The sequence below is a fragment of the Sparus aurata genome, chromosome 22, assembly GCF_900880675.1.
Source record: "Sparus aurata chromosome 22, fSpaAur1.1, whole genome shotgun sequence".
NCBI classification, from domain to species: domain Eukaryota; kingdom Metazoa; phylum Chordata; class Actinopteri; order Spariformes; family Sparidae; genus Sparus; species Sparus aurata.
In genome coordinates, this window is record NC_044208.1 from 8,529,351 (window position 1) to 8,553,218 (window position 23,868).

General features: G+C 40.5%; 2 protein-coding genes and 1 long non-coding RNA gene across 3 annotated transcripts; all 3 read left to right on the forward strand.

Moving 5' to 3' along the window:
- The first annotated feature begins 4,090 nt into the window (after nt 1-4,090).
- On the forward strand, nt 4,091-8,260 carry LOC115574502 (cytochrome P450 2K1-like). The gene is made up of 9 exons (XM_030406085.1): nt 4,091-4,297; nt 4,408-4,570; nt 4,669-4,818; nt 4,909-5,069; nt 6,183-6,362; nt 6,649-6,790; nt 7,074-7,258; nt 7,429-7,570; nt 7,666-8,260. The coding sequence occupies exons 1-9, from the start codon at nt 4,091-4,093 to the stop codon at nt 7,851-7,853; spliced, it is 1,518 nt and encodes a 505-aa protein (XP_030261945.1). The 3' UTR covers nt 7,854-8,260.
- A 2,037-nt stretch (nt 8,261-10,297) lies between these two features.
- On the forward strand, nt 10,298-16,779 carry LOC115574504 (uncharacterized). Its single transcript, XM_030406087.1, has 9 exons — nt 10,298-10,379; nt 11,243-11,563; nt 11,688-11,969; nt 12,085-12,168; nt 12,285-12,374; nt 12,479-12,507; nt 14,620-14,676; nt 14,963-15,028; nt 16,061-16,779. The coding sequence occupies exons 1-9, from the start codon at nt 10,319-10,321 to the stop codon at nt 16,184-16,186; spliced, it is 1,116 nt and encodes a 371-aa protein (XP_030261947.1). The 5' UTR covers nt 10,298-10,318; the 3' UTR covers nt 16,187-16,779.
- A 4,811-nt stretch (nt 16,780-21,590) lies between these two features.
- On the forward strand, nt 21,591-22,278 carry LOC115574514 (uncharacterized). Its single transcript, XR_003982507.1, has 3 exons — nt 21,591-21,745; nt 21,836-21,864; nt 21,954-22,278. It is a non-coding gene; the product is annotated as an uncharacterized LOC115574514 (long non-coding RNA).
- The last annotated feature ends 1,590 nt before the right edge of the window (nt 22,279-23,868 follow it).

Here is a 23,868-nt window from a genome sequence, read left to right on the forward strand (position 1 = left end):
ATAAGAAAAATATTTCTGTTTTATTTCCCGGGGACACAAACTATGTGTCATCTTATTAAAATCTGCTAACATAGACAATGGAAACAATAGATTGTTGCTTGTCATGCAGTTGGATAATATGAAACAATATCCTTTAAACCTCTACCTTTGATAAGATTTTAAAAAGATATTGACAATCCTGGTAAATTTTTTACTTTACTGGGTCATCGGCTATTGCTTACCTCAGCACAGGGGCAACGGTCGGCACAACGAAGGTTTCATATTAAACATATTCAACCTTTAACTTGTTGCCATTCACCTTTCCTCCAGTAATGTCAGCTTTTATTCTTATCTAAACTCCCTATTTTATTATTCTCTGCGTGTGAAAGCATCTGGTTAAGGAGCATAGATATCTATTGATTCATTTTTATGACCAAGATCATATCAGTCTTAACTTACTGACAACTCATAAAATGCTGAGAAAATCTCTCTGAGATGTATTTTTGCAGGCTGACCCAGAAGTTAGCATCGCCGTGGTCCCCTCTACAAAAAGACTATCGGATTTTTGAATTGATGAGGTCGACTTACCATTTAACAATGGTTAGTGTTACAGATTGAAATTGTGCCACTCCCGGCACCCTGGAACCCTGATGATGGGGAATAGCAATAACTATATATATAACTAGCAGTCTTTTTGCTGCTGGTCTTGTTTGCTGTTACAGGTCATTTAGATAAGATATAAAAGCCAAGATTACTGGCGCAAAGTTGACAGGCAACAAGTTAAAGGACTGTTTAATATAAAACCTTTGTTATGCCGACCTTTGCCCCTGTTTCGAGGTACAGTACGCAATAGCCGATGACCCAGTAAAGCTTAAAATTTATCAGGATTGTCGATATCTTTTTAGAAATTAATTGAAGGTAGAGGTTTAAAGGTTTAAAGGTTAATGTCTCATATTTCCCAGCTGCATAACAAGCAACAGTTTGGGTTTTCAAAAGAAGGTCATAAGTCCTTGTGATTTTTCTTTATTGTTTTACTCCATGCAGGTGAAGTGTCTGATACAACCCAACCAATGAACTGTTCATGCTCCATTGTCTATGGCAGCAGATTTGAATATGATGACACAGAGTTTGTGTCCCTTTCTAGGGACAGAAATATACAGAAATGTTCAACTTGCAGGCTCCCTGTATCAGGTATCATTTCATATATTCATTAACATTATTAATATAGATATTGAGAAAGATTGTGATTTCAATAAATGCAATGCAACATTTGCAGTGACTGAGTCTAAGATTTTCTTTTACCTTAACTTACCTGTCAAAATTGTGTCACGTACTGATATATGTATATATTTCTAATAAGTGTACAACTGGTTCCCCTTGAAATGGTTAATTAATTGCTCACAAAAAAGAAACTTATGGGATGTTAACTGACAACAGGCAACAGAACATATGGCTGTTTGGTCGCTTGAAGGAGACCCTCAATCCTCAGATGTGCCAAAGCTTTGTGGATGTGTTCCTGGTCCAACAGCAAGTCAGGAGGTAGATCTATAAAAAGTGCTATTATGATCATCTATATTAGGATCTAATAATTAAGATTTCTCAAATTCAGTTTTAAAAAGTAGACATGTTAAACCCCAGACCCAAATGGATTGGTGTAGGGATGACATATTTTTGTAGGCTAACCCAAAAGTTAACATTGCCTTGGTTCCCTCAACAAAAGGCCTATGAGAGTTATTAATTGGATACTCAACCCCATTCGGATGGAAAGTCAAGTTAAGTTTTGTAGTTCAAAAAACATATCTGGAGCTTCACAGCAAAACAGAGTTGCGGCATTCTACTAAACAATTGAAATAGCTGGGGACTTGTTTTAAAACATATTATTATCCAATACTCTGGAAACCCAGAGATCCCAAATTTGGGAAGGCAAACCATCTCCAGGCAGTTTATTGGCAACCAAAACCGGCTCTTTTTACTGGAAGTAAGACAAACTCCAGGCTTGCTTATTCACATTCACGTTCATCTCTTTCTCACAGGAAGAAGGACTATCTCCTGGCGTTTTTGTGGCGGCCAAAACTGTAATTTTTCACTGGAAGTCGAACAATTCAATTGTGCTTTTTTGGCATCCAAAATTGACTATGTTTCATAGAAAGTCAGACAATTTCCAGGCATTTTTGTGGTTACAAAAACAGGAATTTTTAACCTAACCACGTTTTCTAGCCCCAACACCGTGGTTTTTTTTTTGTTTAAACTAAACTAGAGTATAAGGACAGCATTGTGATAAGAGAGAAATAGAAAATGTAACTTAAACAAAATAAAGAAATGTCTAAGGGTTTGGAGCGAGGGGGTGCAGGGCATGCTGTACAGCGGTCAGCCATAACAGGTAAGGTGAAAATCTTTGATCATCCCATTACGATGCCATGTTCTGCAGGAAAACCGTGGGTCCACTTTGACACACTGCATTTACCCAAACACCACTCCAGGCCAAATACACCCCATCAGTGTAACTGTAATGGTGTTGATTCTACTAATTCTACTACTGTTTCACAGAGGTGCTTGGTGAGGCTGGACATGGTTTGTCTTCTGGCCGGAGCTGTTGCCGATCCACACTCCTGCAGCACATTGGATTAATCAGCACCAGCTCTTATACTCCGGTCTTCCCTCTGTGCGCTGCCAGATTATTATCACCAGCTCCAGTGGTGCTTGGTTTTTCACAGTGACCATCTTATTCAGCTTCCCGTCCATTAAAGTGTGATCAGACCATTTCTAGCGACCAGCTCCTCGACCACTCGCCTCCCATCTCCAGCCCCTCTGCCACCCTGCTCAACCCTGATTACCTGAGCCGCTTTCTGTCCCCCTGAACCACCTGCGGAGCCGTCTGCCTGTGCCTGTGCTCACCGCCTCTATCAGCCTGTGTTTGATAAATTCACCTCTGCCTGTTACATGCACTCCTTGATGGAAGTGTTACCCCTAGCAGGACAGTGCACACTGCAAAAACTGCTCAGTGATGACCAGAGGAATGTGACAACAAGGTCAAGGCATCACAATGGCCTTCAAGCTCCCCAGATCCCAACCTGATATGGCATCTCTGGGATGTGGTGGAACAAGTGCACCTAGCAACCCACAGGTCTCAAAGTTTCCTCCACCAACAACCTGGCTCCAGATTGCACATCAACCGCCTCACATAGAGCTGAAATCCAGTCCGATGCTCTCCATTAACACAGACCAAATTATGCTGGAGCACATGGGTCAGGACAACACATTTTTATTCAATGACTAAAAAAGGTTGATGAAATTAGAGGACAAATATTATTTTGAATATCAGAAAGCAACAAACTCACTGTGCTCTATCTTACACTCAGGGCAAACTGGTGCAAAGTGTCATCGCTAGTTTCAGACTGACGCAATTGCCATTGCCAGGGCCGTCGTTGTGTAAATAGCAAATGTACTTTCACCGACTTGTGCGCCCCTGTGTGCATTGGTCTCAAAATGAGGTCCACTGATGGTAGATTGCTGTCTTGAGGCAGCAGAAAATGATGGTCTTAAGTTGAAAGCGGAGTCTGTTTCCTGCTATTTAAAGTCTGTCTAGTATTTCCCTCTTTAAGGACGTAGTTCTCACTTCTAATCCCTCCTGTTATTGAGATATCAGGATGATACTTTTTACGACCCATCCTGCCTAATCCACGGACTGAGAATCCTGAACACAGAGGGACTCGCCACAGCGCTCCTCCATCTCCTCAGTTTAATATCAGTTTATTTTCGTATGCAGTCAGACAGTTGTTGACGGGACAGGTGATTGTGTAATGGCGGGCAGAGGGCCAGCAGCTGTGGATCACATCCTTTGCCCTCAGCGAAGACGAGTGCCACTGGTTAATGTGTGCCAGGCCCTGGCACACCCGGGTCTTAAAATACGAACATATCTTCTCAGAGTACAGTGACCTTAAAAAGCCTCAGTGCAAATATTGACTGGTGTTCATCAACCTTTGCCCCTCCCCTTAATCTAGCTGTCGTAAAATGTATGTATCATTCTTTAAATGCTCACAGAGCTAAATGCTTCATATGGAATCAGACTTTGTGGGTGCATTAGCAAGGTCAAAACATTTGTCTTAAAATCATGGCGATATTCGATCTGTTTCTCCAGTCCTTCAGTTCTGTCTCTCTGCTGGGAGCTCTGGTGGTTCTGCTGCTCGTCTACCTCATCTCCTCCTCCAGCTTCAGCTCCAAGGCAGACGGGAAAGAGCCTCCAGGACCAAAACCCCTTCCCCTGCTCGGTAACCTGCTGCAGCTGGACCTTAATAAGCCTTACAACACATTATGTCAGGTGAGAGGAGGAGACTGGAATTGAAATACTTATACAATACTTACATTACATTCTCTGCCTTTACATGAGTTTGCTGAATAAAAAAAAATAAAAACCTGTTACTGTTTTAGCTTTCCAAGAAATATGGGTCAGTGTTCACTGTTTACCTTGGACCCCAAAAAGTGGTGGTTCTGGCTGGATACAAGGCAGTGAAGGAGGCACTTGTCAACAACGCTGAAGAGTTTGGAGACAGAGATCACTTTGTTCTTGCTCATGAACTCAGTAAAGGACACGGTAAGGAAATACAAATTAAAGGAGCAAATCATTCTCATGTTCAGTTTTCCCTTTAGCAAATGTTTGTCATCTCAACCCACATTATTGTTTAATCTCAGGGGTTTTATGGTCCAATGGGGATACATGGAAAGAGATGAGGCGCTTCGCCTTGACTAACCTGAGAGACTTTGGAATGGGCAAGAGGGCATGTGAGGACAAAATCATTGAGGAATGTGACTACCTCATTGAAGTCTTCAAGAAACACAATGGTAAATGTTTTATTTTTGTCAAGTCAGTTACCTTTTTGTTCTTGTTCTATTTATGTTACTATAATGTGCTTTTGTTTTCCCATTCTAAAGGAGAAGCCTTTGATACGACCCAGTCAGTAAACTATGCGGTCTCCAATATCATCTGCTCCATTGTCTACGGGAACAGATTTGACTACCATGACCCAAGGTTTACATCTATGGTAGATACAACAAACAAAAGAATTCAACTTGCGGGCTCCCCATCAATACAGGTATCAATGACTATTTTTGTGGAACCTTCAGCGCAATGACCTTAATATTAAAAGTGCAATGTGTAAAGATAATATACCAGTATAGCCACCAACTGCTGCTCACTATACGTACTGCTGTTGTTATCTTTTGGCCCTTTTTATTGGCTTAATTGGCCCCGTTAACTGACAGGACTTCCTAAAACTTTGTGTGTTGTGCTTGATGAACGTTTTGGCTGTTTTGGAGATTATTTTTAATTTTGGCAATCATCGCTGCTCCTGTCACCTTAGAAACCAAAAGTGACCGTTGACCTATCAATGTAATCAAGACCATAATCTTTTCATAAACCTAAGTGAGTAGTTAAATGCCTAAACCTAACAAAGTAGTTTATAGGTCCAAACATAACCAAAAGTGAGAATATTCTTTTAAATGTCCGAAAACAATAAACTCATTGGGCTCTTTTCTTATGCCCAGTGCAAGGTGTAATTGCTAGTTTCAGACTAACACAGTTCTCATTTTTCATCCAGTGCCCACGTTGTGTAAATAGCAAATACCCTTGCACCCACTTGTGCGCCCCTGGGTGTGTTGGTCTTAAAATTAGGTGCATTTTACGGTAGATTGCTATCTTGAGACAGCAGAAACCAACAAAATATGCCATAGACCAACAAAAAGCTGGTCTAAAGTCAAAAACTGAGTCTGTTTCCTGCTATTTAAAGGACGCATAAGATCCACCCACAGGCAGGTTCACATCATGTATACACTCTGATTTTAGGATTTGGAATGGTACTTCAGCTATTTCAACCATTTTCATGAATGCAAACATGGTTTAAAGTGGAAGTGGAAAGAGAGAGTTGGGCACTTGTGGGGTGAAAACAGCATTTTGAGCCAGGACATTTTGACATTTTGCTCTTTGAATTGAGGATTTATTTTCAAACAAGGTTATTGTGGTAAGACAAACCACAGAACTGTCGAGGTCGAATGATGTTTGGTCTTTCACAAAACGTCAGCACTGTTTATTTCTTCACAGTCTGTTGATAATGTAAGTACACTTCATACAACGTTTCAGGCCATATTAGTTATAATAATAATTATTAGTGTTGGAGTATATAGCAGGGATTTGTGTTTGTTTTTTGCAGATGTACAACATGTTCCCATGGATCTTCCAATGGGTTGGCGACAAAAGAGAAATCCAGAAAATCACCACCTTCAATAAGCAACAGAACTTAGAGCTCTTCAGACGTTTAAAACAGACCCTCAATCCACAGATGTGCAGAGGCTTTGCAGACGCCTTTCTTGCTAAGAAGCAAAAACTGGAGGTTTTTACAATCTTTTATTTCATGTATCATTGATATTGATATTTATAATAATATTCCCTCAAGGAAGTATATTACAATTATACTTAGTATATAGCATTGGTCTGTGCACAGAACCTTGTAGAAACCCAATGACTAACTTTTACATGCATGGAATGATGGCACTTGGGCGTCCACTCCTGTTTGCCAAATCTGATATGCATGGTCCATAACCACCGACAAGCACAAATACATGAAACATTAAAGCTCTAAATGTAAGTAATGTAAACCTACCTATGTTTACCTGCAGAAATCTGAGGTGACTAACAGTCACTTTAGCGATGATAATCTAATGGAGACGGTCCTGAATCTGTTTGCTGCTGGCACTGATACGACAGCAACCACACTCAGATGGGCACTTCTACTAATGGCCAAGTACCCGAAAATACAAGGTAAGGAGCAGAAGTTGCGCACATCACGAATACTGAAACCTACCATTCAAACTGTGTGCTTTACCAACACAACAATAATCAAAATGTGAACAAAAAACAAGACAATGCTCACAGCAGCAGCAGTGCTTTAACCAAATGATTTATGAATTATGTTCTCATGCCAGTATGAACAGTGACACCATGCTGATGTTGAGTAAAAGACAAACTCCGTATGTTTAGCTAGTTAGCAAAAGTCCTTTCTTAATTTTGCAGTAACTCTCTTAGTAACTCTTTTATTTCCCAGACCAGGTCCATGAGGAGGTGAACAGGGTGATAGGAAGTCGTCAGGTGCAGGTCGAGGACAGGAGGAACATGCCCTTCACTGACGCTGTCATCCATGAGACACAGAGACTGGCCAACATCGTCCCCATGGCACTTCCTCACAAAACCAGCCAAGATGTCACCTTCCAGGGTTACTTCATTAAAAAGGTCGGACTGAGTTAAATTACTAATATGGAAGATCAAACTCAACTAAAAAACTATTTCTTTATAAATAATTTGCATCCTGGGCTAACCTGGGCTTTTATTTCTGCATACTAATCTTGAACAGAATGTAGCTGATATTATAATGAAGCCTTTAAATGTCTGCATTCCTCCAGGGGACCACAGTGTATCCTCTCCTGACATCTGTCCTGTATGATGAGAGTGAGTGGGAGAAGCCAAACACCTTTCATCCTGCCCACTTCCTGGACAAAGATGGAAAGTTTGTCAAGCGAGACGCCTTCATGCCTTTCTCTGCAGGTTTGTGAGCTGAGGCATTATTTCTCATCAGTTATCAGTTTCCTGGCGGTTAGCTTCACCTGCACACTCTTCTTTCTTTTTTTTTTATCTGACAGGTCGAAGGATTTGTCTTGGAGAGGGTCTGGCCAGGATGGAGCTCTTCATCTTCTTCACCACAATCATGCAACGCTTTCGTTTCACTCCTCCCCCTGGAGTTTCAGAGGATGACCTGGATCTGACTCCACGTGTGGGCTTCACCCTCAACCCTTCACCGCATGAACTGTGTGCTGTTTCCTGTGAGTGAGGAGAAGGAGGGCTTAAACATGTTGTAATGAATTAATCTTAGTCGTATGTGAAAAAGGATATTGTAATTCATGAAGTGTAATACTCATGTGTAACAGGTGTGTTTTAGATTGTTGAAGTTAATCAGAATTCATTCCTATGTTCATTCAGTATTCCTGAAATATTCAATTAAGTTATTTTGTTCTTTTAGTTTCGTTGGGGAAAAGTTCAATCCTATCTGAATCCATGCAGATCTCCTTTTATTTGTTTGATCAAAGCGCCCTCATGTGGCGGTGGTGTTGATTAAAGAGACTGGAGGTCTTCAGCTTGTCCCCCTCGCTTGCTGACGATCCGAACGATGGGGGTCGGAGCTGTGCTGTTTCACCATCACCACCTACCACGTTTCTGAAATAAATGCCTTGAACCTGAGAGAAGTTGCTGAGTGGTACCTTCAGTCTGCTGAGATCGAACCAGAAAGATGGGGTTACACATGCATTGCAACGGTCATGAATATCTTCAACGCAGCCAATACTGTGCTGGCCATCACCACATTGTTGGGCCGGTGACACGCTTTCCTTGCGCGGGCTTGATTTCCCATTTCATCCAGTCTACACTCCACCTTTCTACTGTTCATTGTCATTAACAAATTGGATTAAAAGTTCCAGTTATATCAACCTCTTCCATATATGCTACAACAGGAGCTACATAGACAATATTCCCTAGTTTTGTGCTTGCACCAGCTTGATATCTTACTTACTTGGACAACAGACTTATTTTTTTTGAGGGGGGGATTCAATTCTATTTTTGCATTTGAACAGTATTTTCTTTGATTGAAAATATTGTTTTTGATTGAAGCAACTTCTTTTTTGATTGAATTATAAAGACACAAATGTCCTACCCATAATATGGCCCAAACAAAAAACAACATTACTTGAATCAAAAAGTTGCTTCAAACTAAAAACCTTTACTTCTATCAAAGAAAACATTTTCAATCAAAGAAAAACAGTGTTCAAATGCATTTTTTAAAAAAACTATATTTTTGCATTCAAACACTTTTTTTCTTTGATTGAAAAGGTTTTTTTGATTGATGTGAAGGTTTTTTTTTATTGAAAATATATATTTTGATTGAAGCAAACTTTTTTTTGATTGAATAATAAAGACACAAATCTACCTTCATAAACAACCTAACTCTTGTGAAAACGTCCACAAAACTGTGCAAAGTTCTGCAAACTCGTCTTTGTTCTCCTTCTGTGTAAATGCTGCTGCCTGTTTAGCTTGCCACGGCTTTTTAGAATGGCTCTGCTGTAATCTGCATCGGTCAACCTACCCTCAAGAGACTCGCTCTGATTGGATCTCTTCTCCATTCGTCCCACCCTAACATTTTCGTCTCGTTTTTATTCGTTGACTAAAGTGTCAGTTATATTTCGTCACAGTCTTCATCATCATATCTGTCTTTTTATTTAGTTTTCATTTAGTTTTCGTCCGTGAAAAAGGTTCGTTGACGAATATTTTTCGTCCTAGTCTTTGTCAACGAAATTAACACTGCACCGATCCGCCTGTCAATCTCACACTCCATCCTTCCCTCACTCGTGAACAAGACCCCAAGATACTTAAACTCCTCTACTTGAGGCAGGAACTCTCCCCCAAGCCGGAGGGAGCAAGCCACCTTTTTCCGGTCGAGAACCATGGCCTCGGATTTGGAGGTGCTGATTCTCATCCCAGCCGCTTCACACTCGGCTGCAAACTGCCCCAGGACATGCTGGAGGTCCTGGCTCGAAGGAGCCAACAAGACCACATCATCCGCGAAAAGCAGAGATGAGATCCAGTGGCTCCCGAACCAGATCCCCTCCGGCCCGTGGCTGTTAATATATAATATACAATATTTAATATATCTACTGTAGATGTTTGGAGTTTTTTTTTCTCTCTAGTCAGATTTGTTTAGATGGTATCCCAAAACTGTACCTGTGCACAGAACATGCTTTTCAAAATATGTAAAAATAAAAATATATGTATATTTAAAAAAAAAAAAAAAAAGGAAAAAACAATACCTAAAGTCATCTTTAAACAGAAAATGAGGAGGAGTTTTGTTCTCACCACATTATCGGAAGGGCTGAGGACACGGCCAAACCACAGCTTCCTCCCATGCTGCTGCATCTTTAGACAAAAATCTCGTCAACTCTCCCTGCTCATCTCATTTCCCGCCTCATTTCCTTCCTCAATGCTTCAGTTTCACGAGTTGTATGAGTGGGTCAGGCTGCTGTAACATCTGACCTCCTCAATGTTTCTCACACTAAAAGTCTTGTCAAAAAAAAAAAAAAAAATGCTTCGGCTGTTTAGATTGAGAAAATAGGGGAAATTTGAAAGCTCATATGCTCCGCCTACAAAAGACAGAAAAAGCAGAATCATAATGGGGAAGTGACCCACTACAAGTGACAGGAAGTAGATGCTTCATTTAGCTTTTCTTCTGAGACCTTTCTAAAGAACAGGATGACTGAATTCAGATGGACTAAAATGTCTTTTTTTCTGATACTACTGCTTCAGTTTACAGGTAAGGGTGCATATAGAAATATCAGATAGATTAAAGAACAACTTTAAAATGTAATACTACATAAATACATTAGATTGATTTTAGGGGAGATGCTTGAATGGGTTGAAAAATTGAACTTATCAGCATGAAACTTCTCCAGTTCATTACTAAGACTGCATTCTTTTTTTAGTATTCCAAGATCTCTAAAAACGTTGTGTTTAAATATGCAATTAAGGTCCATCCAATGAATGATGTGCTCTAAAGTCTTGTCTCATTTTGTTGACATTTATGAGTCGAAGGTCTGTTTATCACTCCTGGTATCAGAAAATACTGTCACACCCACTGAAAAACATTTTTCGCCACATTTTTAGGACTAAAATCTTCTATAAATCAGGCTGTGGATGATATATGAAAACCTTCAGAATTGTGAGTGTTTGTGTGTGTGTGTGTGTGTGTGTGTGTGTTGTGTGTGTGTGTGTGTGTAGATTAGCAAACAGCTAATTTTGGCATTAAGGGGCCAATTTGGTTGTTATGTCCGCAATGCTAGTTCAAATCAAGACGGGAAAATGTCCTTACAGTGACATTATGTCGAACACGTCTATGTAATGTGTTATGTTATGCAGAGTAATCTACCAAAGTAAGGGTGCTAACCACCTAGCCCCAGCCCCCTCTGTCTCCTAATACCGCTTTGTACCACAAGAGGCAGCATTCTGATAGCCCCTGTAGTTTCAGATGGGAGTTATAAACCCACTTAGTCTAATAAGTCAACAGAATAAACTTTGCAAACTTAAGATGCATTTTTAAACTTTCCTCACCCTGTCAGAATAACTGCCACATCTGTATTTCACCTCATTTTTCCTTTTGCTCTCTCATCGTTTCACCAGCCGGGACTGGACACGAAGCCATTGTCAAGGTTGGAGATGAAGCCACTTTGTCGTGCGGGAATGTGAACAAGGATCATGACAGCTGTGACAATATCAAGTGGCTCTTCGCAAATTCAAGAGTCACATCATCAGTAGTGCTGATTAGTACAAGGCAGATTGGAGAACAAGCCAAAGCTAAATCAGACAGACTGAGTGTGATGAAGAACTGCTCTCTGGTTCTGAAGAATGCCACAGCTGAGGATGTCGGTCAATATACCTGCAGACAGTTTAGGGAATCAAGACAGCACACAGACTTTAATGTTTTTCTGTCTGTTATTACCAGTGAGTATTTATATCATAATGTTTTCAGCTCAGACTGTCTTGTTAGAACAATATACTGAAACACAATGATGAAGTTAATTTGACTATTGTTGTCTTTCTCTCACAATATCTCCATCTTCACCAGTGACTGAACATCAGAATCATAATGAGGTGACATTAAAGTGCTCTTTGTTGAGACATGGACCGTGTAAACATAAAGTGAAGTGGCTGTATGAGGGTCAAAATGTGGATGAAGATCGCGTAGACGATTCAAAGCCGGGGTGTTCAGTCACTCATTCATTCTCTGAGTCTTCTACCAAGCTTAAGTCAAAGCTTCGTGAGTTATTCAAGTGTGAGCTGACTAATCTTGAGAGTAAAAGCGTGGAGACATTCAGCTTCAGCCGTCAGTCATCAGGAGAGAAACCAGGTGAGATTATGTTTATTATAAGCTGTTCATAATCACTTTAAACTAATGTCTTAATATTCCAAATACTTAGTTTTAAAGATTTCAGGTTACATTCCTTTACATTTTGTTACTCCAGATAGTACATCAGCACCAACAACAGCACCAACAGCATCAATGGGAATAACTGCAACCAACAAAACTCCAGATCCTGGAAACATGGGTAACAGAATCTCTTTGTCTTTTAGTATTTCTCTGAGCTTTGAAGCTAGAATATGATGGTGATTATTATGATTAGTATGATTATTATGAATAATAATGTTTTCATCCACTTTTCAGATTGGTTGTTGTACATCATTGCAGCGACAGGTGTAGTGGTCGCACTTCTAATAACCATCGTCGTGGTTGTCCTATGCAAGAGAACTAAAGGTGAGAACGTTTACAGATGAGGCTTTAAACCTCTATAAGCTTTGAACAAATCTGATTTTTTTTCCGCTGTGGAAGCTAAACTTGACTCTCTTTTGTCTTTTCAGGCAACAAAAGACAGGTGGATGAAAATACAGTGAGTCAAAACTGAATGATCAAATGTTTCTATTAGAGTCCAACTGATGCATCAGTCTCACAGATATGTCAGTGTTGATATATCTGTGTGTTGTCCAATATGTGCAAATATGGTTGTTTTTTAATCTTACTTTTTAATTGCTCACCACATTTTAGGAATCATTGCAAACATATGTGGATTTATGTATTTATTCCGTGTGTTTAAGAATATCAGCCACTACAGTATATGGATATCAGTATATGCATCAGTGCCAGATATCCAGTGTCAGTCAGGCTCTAGGTCGAATGTTTTAGTACTGACTGTGATGTATGTAAGGTCAACAAAGTTTGCAGGTGGAAAAATATCTTTCAAATGAATAATTCAGTTTGGTAAATGTGTAGACTTTTTTCATTAAAATGAATAGTGTGCAGCTTTTGCACACCTAAAGGTCAACAGGTGCGTAAGAGAAGACCGAAGGCCAACAAACTCAGGAAAAAGACTCCCGCACTCTGTCCACCTCACTTGCAGTTAGGTTTAATGACAACAACGCCTCGGTACTTAGACCTTCCTCTAAGACAACCTGATGAAGGTCTCAGTGCGGAGGCATTGTTGTCATTAAAACTTACCTGCTAGTGAAGTGGACAGAGTGTGGGAGTCTTTTTCCTTATTTAAAATTAACAAATAGCAAAAATGACAAGCGATAACCAGTGACCATGAAACAGAATGTAGCTTAGCATGTCTGTAAGTAGGTGTAAAAAACTGTCTCAACTCTGTTTAAATCTTAAAAAATGACTCCTATGAGCACCTCTTAAGCTCACTCATACCACTTTTAACAGCTGTTACTATTAAAAAAGTAGCAGCTGTTTGTGACTTTTTCGTGACTTTTTTTAATATCTTTGACTGCCTAATCGGTAACATGCATGTGCAACTCTCAACAAAGATTAGAAAGAAGTAAGATGTCAAGATATCTCTGAAACGGATGGATGGATATCGATAGGCCAACGTCCTTAATTTCAACACGTCATGGCAGTGCGCCCGACAAGGAGAGGAACTCTGCGTGTCTGCCAGTAGCGTGACATCATGCTGATAGGCCCCGGTGCAAATATTTTTTTGTGCCCCCCACCCCCGCCCTAAACACAAGCTCACGCTCGTGCCCACTGCACGCATGCACACACAAGCTTGGTCACACACGCACAGCCACTCAAGAGAACTGCTATTGCAGGGGTGGACTGGCCAATCAGAAGTACCAGGATTTTTCCCGGTGGGCCGATCAATAATGGGCCGATGGACGGCCGTTTTAAAAAAAAAAAAATTGTTTTTATTATTTTTTTTCTGCTGCGCCTTGCCTTGGTAACTATGATAACTCTCCTGGCCCAGGGAGAGAGACATGCATCGGCTCAACCCAGAGTGCTCAGCTGCAGACACAGCAGAGAGACGACGATTGGCCCAGTGGCTTGTTTGTCTAAAGAATACCTGGCCCAATGGCCCTATGAGAGGCTACAGAGGCCCAGGAGTCCCACCCACGCATGTTCTAGACCCCCCCTCATCCAGTCACCTTTAATGATGAGCAGTCGATAAGAGAGAGAGAGAGAGAGAGAGAGAGAGAGAGAGAGTGAAACAACAACACACCAGCGCACGAAAAACAGAAAAAAAAAATGGAGAATGCAAGTTTGTTTTTTTTTTCTTCCTTCATGGGCCCCTGACAGCGCCCAGGTGTCATGTTTCCATCCTGGCCGATCCACATGCCCTTGACTACTGATCTCAGATCAAATGCGGATCATGCACATTTGAATTCACACTGATGACAAAGGCCAGATGTTAGCAAGTGTTATTATTATTTTCACCTTGTCATTACATATAAGACTGATATGAAGGGCTGATGCAGGCTTATGAATGAAATGTGTGTCTTCATACATTATGTAGTGAAATATATTTTTAATAATGCACTCACATTCTTCCATCTCATATATGAAAGGAGTTATAAAATATACTACATTGTTCCAATATAGGTTTTTCATTTATTTTCAACAAATATATTATGCAAAATATGTGTTTTAAGTAATATTATTATAGTCTAATACATAAAACACATTTTGTCTTTTATTCATGGAAATGTGACCTGTGTTTGTTCAGGGTCGGAGCTTGAACCTCGCAGTGACTGAGTCTGCTCCAGAAACCAGTCAGGACATGGTGAGATGACACCCTGCACCCCCCGTACAAAGTGACACTCAGTTGGCATGCATGTTTGTAAGTCTTAAGACAGAGAGGAAAGGGGAAGGAAGGAGACGGCCTGAATGACAACAGAAAGAAAACAAACAAAGCAGGAAGTCATAAGTGTGAAGTGGTTGGTGATGTGGAGAAACGGTCAGAAAAAAAAACAGCCACAGATCAAACTGACAGTAGCAAAAATAGAAAAACAGGAAGTCATTAAGAGTGCGTGTTACTGAGCTGTCTTTATGTTGTCTCCTCCGTGTAGGCTGATCCTGAAGATGGTGTTTCCTACGCCTCCGTCAGCTACATTAAGAACACCAGTAAAGCCTGGGTAAGCTGTCTGACTGGTTATACTGGTGATAGTGTGTATCCCCCGATATATATTCTAACCACAGCCCTGTGTTGCTCTATAAATGCTGAATGTGTACATAATCAATTGATATCTCACAGATCCACAGTTTTATACTCCACAGAGGGAGAATACTTAGGTTTTATTTATATCACCTTTCACCCCACCTCTGTCGCCACCATCAGACCAACCTATTTACTATTTCAGTTGTTAGATGGAAGCAAAATCAGGACTTTAAGAGCTCATGTCCGGTTCAGTTTTATCACATTGACTTCATCTGTGGCTAAATTCAAAGAACAGCCCAATTCTGCTTTTTTTTTTATTTTTTGACATATCCAGAAAGCCAAACTCGTATGGAGAACAGGTGATGGATCTTTTGTCATGCTTCTGTGTTGGAAGCAGCTCGTGGAGATAGGTTGGTGATGTCTGGGCACAAAGATCTGATCTGATCTAAACAACAGTACGGACACTCGGAAACAAATCTGACTCTCCTGTGGTCTTAAAGTGAAACTATCGCCAGAGAGCAACCAAGGCTTTATTTATGATTGAATATGAGTCAAACCTTCGTGTAAAAGCATAATTACGATGAAAGAGGCACTTTTAAGATTTACCGTAGTTTCGTTTTCGGGTCAGACTCATTTTCAATGGGAGTGCTACGGGCACTTTTATGATAGCACACTAAGAAGGCTCGACACAACATGAAACTTTGCTCGTAGCATCACCAGGGTCTCTACACATGAACACGAGCATTGAGAACATTGTTTGTGTACACAGAGTTTGCTAAAAAGAAAGTTTTTGAACAACTCACGTCAGTAGCTGTATGTCTGGCGCGCCGAAAACGAAACCACGGTAAATCTTAAAAGTGCCTCTTTCATCGTAATTATGCTTTTACACGAAGGTTTGACTCATATTCAATCACAAATAAAGCCTCGGTTGCTTTCTGGCAAGAGCTTCACTTTAACATAGCCTGTGTCATATGTGTGTTGATGTTTCCGTCTCGCTTCTCATGCTCAGGTGAAAAACAACGACGATGAAGATGATGCAGTGACCTACAGCACTGTGAAAGCTTCCTCGTCTTCTGCCGGCGCACCGGATGATGCCAGCGGCCTCTACGCCACCGTCAACAAACCACAGAAATGAGAGACTGGAAACCTTCCGTTCACATCTTGTATGATACTGGATGTCTAATATTTATGATCATCTCCAGGCTGTGTTGTTGTAAAAATCTTTTTGTCCAGAAGGGGGAGTAATAGGTTAACTAGTGTGTAAGTAGAAACAGTGATATCCCAGCATTCATGTGTCCGGTTGCTGTGCTTCTTTAAAACATGATGGATATAGCTTGATGAGCGTGCTGTCAGGTGCCTCACTGTGTTCAGGGACGAATGTGCAACTGTAAACTTGTGTTTTAATGCTTTTTGTATTTATATGTGTTTTCATTGTTAAGTGTATCACCTGTAAGTTTTTGAACATTTATGTCAGTTTTCTATTGGTTTGTATATTCTAATAACTGAGGTAGCAACTGTTTAATGTATTCTTTATTAGTGATTCTGTCTTCTGCTGTAAAGGTAATGTTGCCGCTGTTGTTTTTTTGACTGTCTAGTGCAACCCAGACTGAATCTATGACACCATCCTTGTCCTTTACACACTATCTAGAAAAGTGTGACCAAAAACTTGAATGTATATCTGTATTTCCTAAGAAACAACATGAATATAAATGAGTTACACAAATTGAATTATGAGGTTTTATCTCGCCTCTTCTGTTGGTTGGAACTGCCACATCTTCAGATTTCTTCTGTTGCAAATACACAATAACATGACAGACACGTAATCAGCTGCTTCAGAGAAAAGTACAATTTAAAAAACACAAAGATTGGGAAAACTCAGAGCGAATCCTCTTAATCTACAGTTTAGGAAATAATTGCATACCTGTTGTTGTCTGCGACGTCTTCAAGACATCTTCGCAGCGACCGGAAAGTCTCTCAGTAATAAGTCTGTTAAGTTTGGAAACAAGCTTGTCTAACTGGCTGTGATAACCGAGGTGGGAAGGAAGTTTCAGTGGTGGGTGGATGGAAACTTTAAGCAATAATAACAACTTGGTCACATCCTCCACTCATACAAAGAACATTCCTGCTGTAGATAAAGAGTATATTTATTCTCTGAGGGAGAGTGGTGGGTAGAGTGTTGCATATCTCTACAACTCAAGTAAAAGTACAAGTGAAGTTAAATATTTCTATTTAAAAAAAAACTGAAGTAAAAGGGAAAAAACCTGGTTGACTTTTTTATTTCAATATTCATTTTCCATTTCAAAATGTTATTATTTTCGATCGAAAATAATACAATTGAATTGATTCATGAAAGTGTTGTTAACGTAAAGTTGGCATTACGTAAGCTTAACTGCTTTCTTAAGTGTAAACCCCAACAGACCACTAGCTACAATATAAATTAACATCACTATATAACATAAAAGATTGTCGATGCATGTGAAAAAGTTACCTAACCAATGTGAGCTAAGCTTGCACAGCTTCACCTTAAGCACGTGCAACTTACTTTGATGTGCTCGCAAAGGTTGAAAGAGGAGCCTTTAAAAGAGATTTCAGTGTTTTGAGAAGTCACAACAAGCGCTATCATGTGGTCTTTTTTGATTTTGGTATGAAAGGCGTGGTCAGGAATTGTTGCTTGTTCAGTGAGTTTTGCTCGGTCATCTTCCCATCATGGTCAAAAGACAGGTGGGGCTTCTTTTTCTTCCAGCTGGCACCATGGCATCTGTCACCACCCCGAAAGAAAGCTTGTGGCCCAAAGAGGTCTAACATGATTACACAAGGAGCTCTTGACACAAGTCAAGAGGTCCAAAATAGAAGGGTTTTAATAAAACAGGCAAACATGATCAGTTAAAAGGAAAACTTAACTAAGCCCAAGACCTCCATAACTAACGGATGGGCTGGTAAAAAAAAACAGAAGAAGGGAAGCCACCTTGGTCTAACCCTTATAGGGCCGTCGAAATCGGGCTCTTCCCTCTACCCTACCCAAACATTCACCCAAACTGAATCCTACAACAGAAATAGTGCCACAAAACTGAACCAGCGAACCCACCAGAAAAGGCAAAAGAACAAACAATCAAAGCTAAATGCTGCTGTCAGGTGCCTGGAATAGAAGAGACCAGACTTGAGTCCTCTCCCCCGCTTTCTTGACTCCTCAATCAGCCTGAGAGGGCTCACCTGGAGAACGGAAGAACGGACCATGAATAAGTGACATCAGGACATCACATGATCAAAAGGTTGAGCATGTAATGGCATCTATAGTGTTACTTTATCCTATCAAAGCTGAACAGTACACCAAAATATGTTTCTGTGAACACTGGAGGTGAGAGGCATCCACTTCAGCACCACAGACAGCTACATCACAAACCTCCAGTTAGAGGAGCGCCTGACCTTCCTCTTAATGTGGGGCTATGTGTTGGGAAGCATGTCAACATATTTCATGTCACTGTATTGTTTTGCTTGGCATTGAATTTTATTCAGGTTGGATCCAGCTGGGAGTCTGATCCCCGGTGAGGCTTCTTGATTCACCTGGTGGAAGGTGGCAGTGGAGGGATTGACTACAAGACTGGAAAATGGAGGGACTTGTCACGGATAATGATTGGCACTCAGAGTTGTCAATGGCACTGAATTTGCTTCACAGAGGGGAAACGAAAGCCAGTTTGAGGACAGGGAAAACAGTACAGAGTTTGGCTTCTGGCTGAGTCAGCAAATAGGAAGGTGCGCGGTTAACCCAACTGACTATCCAACAGCAGCTACATTTAGCAGCAGTTAGTGTTAGTTTAGAAACAAAGCTTCAGGTATCTGTCCAACAGAAAACTCCCAAATCACCCTGGGGCAGTTACTGACCTCCGTCATTCTCTGAGGCTGCATACGGCCACAGATGTTCACTGAGAGGCTTGTTGGCACCCTTACACAAACACCACCACATGTGATGACATGAAGTGATGACATTTAGAGAACATCTTCCCACATATTGCAACATGAACTTCACATAAAGTTAACAGTTTTACATGGGTTGCATGGGGTTTCACGTGGGAACTTTAAAGCGAAACTCTCGCCAAAAAGCAACCGAGGCTTTATTTAGGATTGAATATGAGTCAAACCTTCGTGTGAAAGCATAATTACGACGAAAGAGGCACTTTTAAAGATTTACCATAGTTTCGGTTTTGGGGCACGTTAATTTTGAACGGGAGTGCATGGGGCAGGACATGCTAGCATCAAAATCGCTACTTTTAGAACACTAAGAAGGCTCGACACAACGTGAAACTTTGCTCGTAGCATCACCAGGGTCTCTACTCATGAACAAGAGCATTGAGAACATTGTTTGTGTACACAGAGTTTATGAAAAAGAAGGTTTATGAACTACTCACGTTAGCTGCTGCACCTCCTGCGCGTTGCCGTCATGGCAGACAAAAAGTTTCGATCCCCGAGTGCGACTTGACAGGCAGGAGAGTATTGGTGAACCGCTCCTCAAGCGTGCCTGTCAGGTCGCACTCGGGGATCGATCCTTTTTGCCTGCCAAGACGGCAACGCGCAGGAGGTGCAGCAGCTAACGTGAGTAGTTCAAAAACCTTCTTTTTCATAAACTCTGTGTACACAAGCAATGTTCTCAGTGCTCTTGTTCATGAGTAGAGACCCTGGTGATGCTACGAGCAAAGTTTCACGTTATGTCGAGCCTTTTTAGTGTTCTAAAAATAGCGATTTTGATGCTAGCATGTCTTGCCCCATGCACTCCCGTTCAAAATTAACGTGCCCAAAACCGAAACTACGGTAAATCTTAAAAGTGCCTCTTTCGTCGTAATTATGCTTTTACACAAAGGTTTGATTCAATCCCAAATAAAGCCTTGTTTGCTTTTGGCGAGAGTTTCGCTTTAACATACGCATTAACATGGGCTTCACATGTAATTCCATGGCTTTTAAATGTGATCCCACAGGTTTCACATGTCCTTTTGTATCGGTCTCACAGAGGAAGTTCAATGAGTTTTTTGTATGTAATCCCACAGGTTTAAAATGTAGCCAGATAGGCTTCATATGTAATGCTGTTGTTTTCACATGTAATGCTGTAAACGTAACCCCATAGGGTTTTAAATGTGATCCCATAGGTTTCACATTGGAATTTACATGTTATGCCATGAAAATATTCCAAAACCACTTGTCCCATGTGCAAAGCGCTCTGGCAGCTGCCAGACAATATCAGAAAAATTAAGAAATGTTTAATGGGTGAAAGATTTGTCATACCCCCTGAGTAAGGGACCAACATTTGTAATATTTTTGCCGGAAGTTACTAATTCTAAAATAGATTTTATAGGAATTAATAGAATTTATAATAGAATTTGTAGGTTTGTAGGTAATTGTAAAAGAGTACCTACCAAACCACAGGTGAGATATAGACCAAGACACATAATAAAAACACTTAAACATCACTTTTGACCTCATAGGAACTTTAATCGTGATATGGATGGTATAAAGAGGGAAGTAGGAGGTAGGAGGAGACGGCTGGACCACAGTGAATGAAGCCTCGGTTTAGTCTCATTTCAGAACTTCCTCAAACCTCCAAGATGTCGCACCCAAAGTGTAAAAGAAATAGGAGAGAACAGGCAGAGCAAGACACACAAAAACCACTTCCTTTCTTTGGAACAAAGTCATCTGATTACACATAGTGAGTAGTGACCGAAACCAAAAAAAAAAAAAAGAAAAACTGAAAAAAACCTTTAAATTCTGCATTTAAGGAGCAAGTAGATAGGACATCAGACAGACACTGACAGAATGTCTGTTTTCAGGTGGATTGAATTGTCATCGTTTGTGATGCTGCTGCTTCATTGCACAGGTTAGACAATGTTTAAAAATGATCAGTGCTTAAAAATGTCTAATGTCTATTTGCCCTCTGTGCTGTCTCAATGTAAAAAAAAAAATGTTTCTGGTTTAATCTCTATTTTGTCCTCAGTGTTTGCATTGAATAGCACCTGGTAACTCTGGTTTTGAAAGGCCCTTTATGAATAAAGTTTATAATCATCATCATTATTATTAAAATGTAAAGAAATCCATTTGTTTTTCAGACGGCAAGTCCTTCATATACAAGAATATTTTTTCATTATACTCTTCTCTCACTTCCTCCGCAGCAGTAGCAGGAGAAGCCAGCTTCATCGCGGTCAGAGATGGAAATGATGCTACTCTGTCTTGCAAACATTTGATACAGGATCAGGAAAGATGTGACAGTACTACCTGGACCTTCAAGGGCTCAGGAAACACATCACAAGTAAAGTTGCTTAGACTTGGGCAGATTTATGAATATCCCCAAGATAAATCAGACAGACTGAGGACTGTTCTCTGGTGATGAAGAAGGTCACACTCAAGGATGTTGGTACATATGTGTGCGAACACCTTTTCCTGCTCCACAGCAGCTGTTTAAAAAAAAAAAACGGATGTATTATGTTATAAATAGTATATATGCCATCACAATAACAGTTTTCTTTCAAACTGGAAAATGAAAACGTGTGTATGCTCTTGTTTTATCTAACTGTTAAACCTTGTTCTCTGACATGATGTTTCTGCTCCACAGCTCGTACAGATTGTTCTGTTGTCGACTACATCATGTTGGTTCTGCGTGTGGCTGAACTCGTCCTAATTACTGTGATTACTGTTCTTCTCATCAGAGCTCCAGGTGAGAACATTCACACCAACATCTGTTTGGACTGATGAACACAAACTGTCAGTTTAGAGCTGAAATGTTACTCTGTGCTTTATTTTCCAGGGAACCAGAGACCGCCTGATGACGACACTGTGAGTTGAAGATTCGTTGCTCAGTTTCTAAATATCATCTGGGAGTCCGAGGCACTTTTTCGACTCAATCTTTGTTTTGCTCTTCACAGGCGCCTCATGATGAAGACGACGTCTCAGTGAGCTATGAAAACGTCGATGGCCCCTCTGCCTCTGTCTTCACCGGTCAACAACGTCGACATCAACTCAGAGAAAACAAGAAAATGAGAAAATAAACCCTGGCAAAACCATTTTTTACTGTTTGTTCCCGCTTAACTACTTAGATAAGATTACTGTAATTGCTGTTGAAGATGTATCTTTGCCTGAGTTTTTTACTATGTTTTGTACATTTTGTAGTGTGGGTTTGAACGAGCTGTCCCTTTATCATAACTGAGAAAGAAAACCTCTGCAAATAAACGCCTGTTTTGCAGCCCCTCATGCGTTGTGTATTGTATAGATGAAGCCATGTGCACAGTGCAAGGTAAAAATAGTTTTAGAGGAAAAATCATTTTGTTGATTCTTTCTTAAATTCTGTAAAAAACGTATTCAGAATTTCGGGTAAAAGTTTTCTCTGAAGTCTCATTGTTCTCAGTTTATGATGCAGACAGTAGGAGAACATCAGTGTGAAGATGCTTAGTTTTATAATTTTGTCTTTCTGCTACGCCTGGTTGAAATATCTGGCTTGTTCCTTAATGGGTTGGAATTTGTTGTCAAATTACATCTGTCAAACATCCCATGGTTCTGGTAAAAATACTCAGTTTTGTTGCCACACTTTTGTCAGTTGAAGCAGGAAATGAATAGTGGTGGCAGCCATCTTGCTAGCTGTCACATCACCACCATCACCTCCTCCTCCTGCTAAAAAGAAGTCAGCTCATACGCATGTAATCTGAAGTTTATATGATCCATATTCTAGAAATGTTGACATGATGCATATGAAGAGTACAAATTTAACACATCCATGGTTTGCAAAAACACCCAATACTGATAATACAGCAACATTTTACTCAGCAGACCAGGTAAACAAGTCAGAAACATAGGTAACAACATGGCAAACAGCCAGATCACAGACGATTAGCTAGTTACCACTTTTGAAACACCACAAAACTTTAAGGGTATGTTTTAAACATAGGTTCACAGAGCACCAAAGAGATCACTTCCCCTTCATTTCTTAGAAACAACAACAATCTGTGATGAGGAACCAGCAATTCTAAAACCACTAAAGTACCACCCTTTTTTTTATCAGCGTCACCATACCACAAAGCTGCAGACATCAGTCTCTGGGGCGTGGGAAATTTTACTCACTTCGACATTTTTTTGTGTGAGCTCAACTAGAGTAGCGTTGCATGACTCACGGTCAAAATCCTTGTTGTCTTCTGCTTGACCTGCATGCACCCCACTTGATCGAACATAGCCAAAAATAACTTTAGGTGGCTCAGTCGAGGGGAACAGCTGGCTAGCTGGGTTAGCAGTTACAGCCAATTAGTATAGATAGCAGCTAAAGCTAGCGGCCCTATTAGCTAGCTGACTAGGTGAAATAATTTCAGCTCTGGACTAAGAGCTTTAGCCACTCGGGAGGAGGAGGTGTTCAGGCCTGGAGCAGGGGCGCCGTCAATGGGATTGTCCCATAGTATATGGGAGCAGAATCAAACCCAACATATCTACATGGTATGACACTTGATGTGTAAATGCCTCTATAAAATGTAAGAGCCCGCTTTAGAGAATTGGCATATGACTCATTTATCTCTGCCATGATCAAATCACACGTGGCTGAAACCTAACGCCTGGTCACCATAACAACAAAACAGGAGGTGGAAGGCAAAGCATGTCACATGGATAAAACTACAAAATAAAACAGGAAATAACTCAGCTTAGCCTGAATCTGCCCTTGAATACCTTGAAAACAAACGGAACAGTAGCTTGATGCCTCCATCATCCAGTTAATAACCTGTGAAACTGAGAAGGGGACCAATAAAGGAGTTGCAATTTCACCACTGCGATAGGTGCACAGAAACCAGTGAGAGAGTGATC

Coding starts and splice junctions, on each gene's coding strand:
- LOC115574502 (XM_030406085.1), top strand. CDS start 4,091: ATGGCGATATTCGATCTGTTTCTCCAGTCCTTCAGTTCTGTCTCTCTG. Junction 6,363..6,648: donor CTAAGAAGCAAAAACTGGAG/GTTTTTACAATC, acceptor GTTTACCTGCAG/AAATCTGAGGTGACTAACAG. Junction 7,259..7,428: donor AGGGTTACTTCATTAAAAAG/GTCGGACTGAGT, acceptor GCATTCCTCCAG/GGGACCACAGTGTATCCTCT.
- LOC115574504 (XM_030406087.1), top strand. CDS start 10,319: ATGACTGAATTCAGATGGACTAAAATGTCTTTTTTTCTGATACTACTG. Junction 14,677..14,962: donor CAGAAACCAGTCAGGACATG/GTGAGATGACAC, acceptor TCCTCCGTGTAG/GCTGATCCTGAAGATGGTGT. Junction 15,029..16,060: donor AGAACACCAGTAAAGCCTGG/GTAAGCTGTCTG, acceptor TCTCATGCTCAG/GTGAAAAACAACGACGATGA.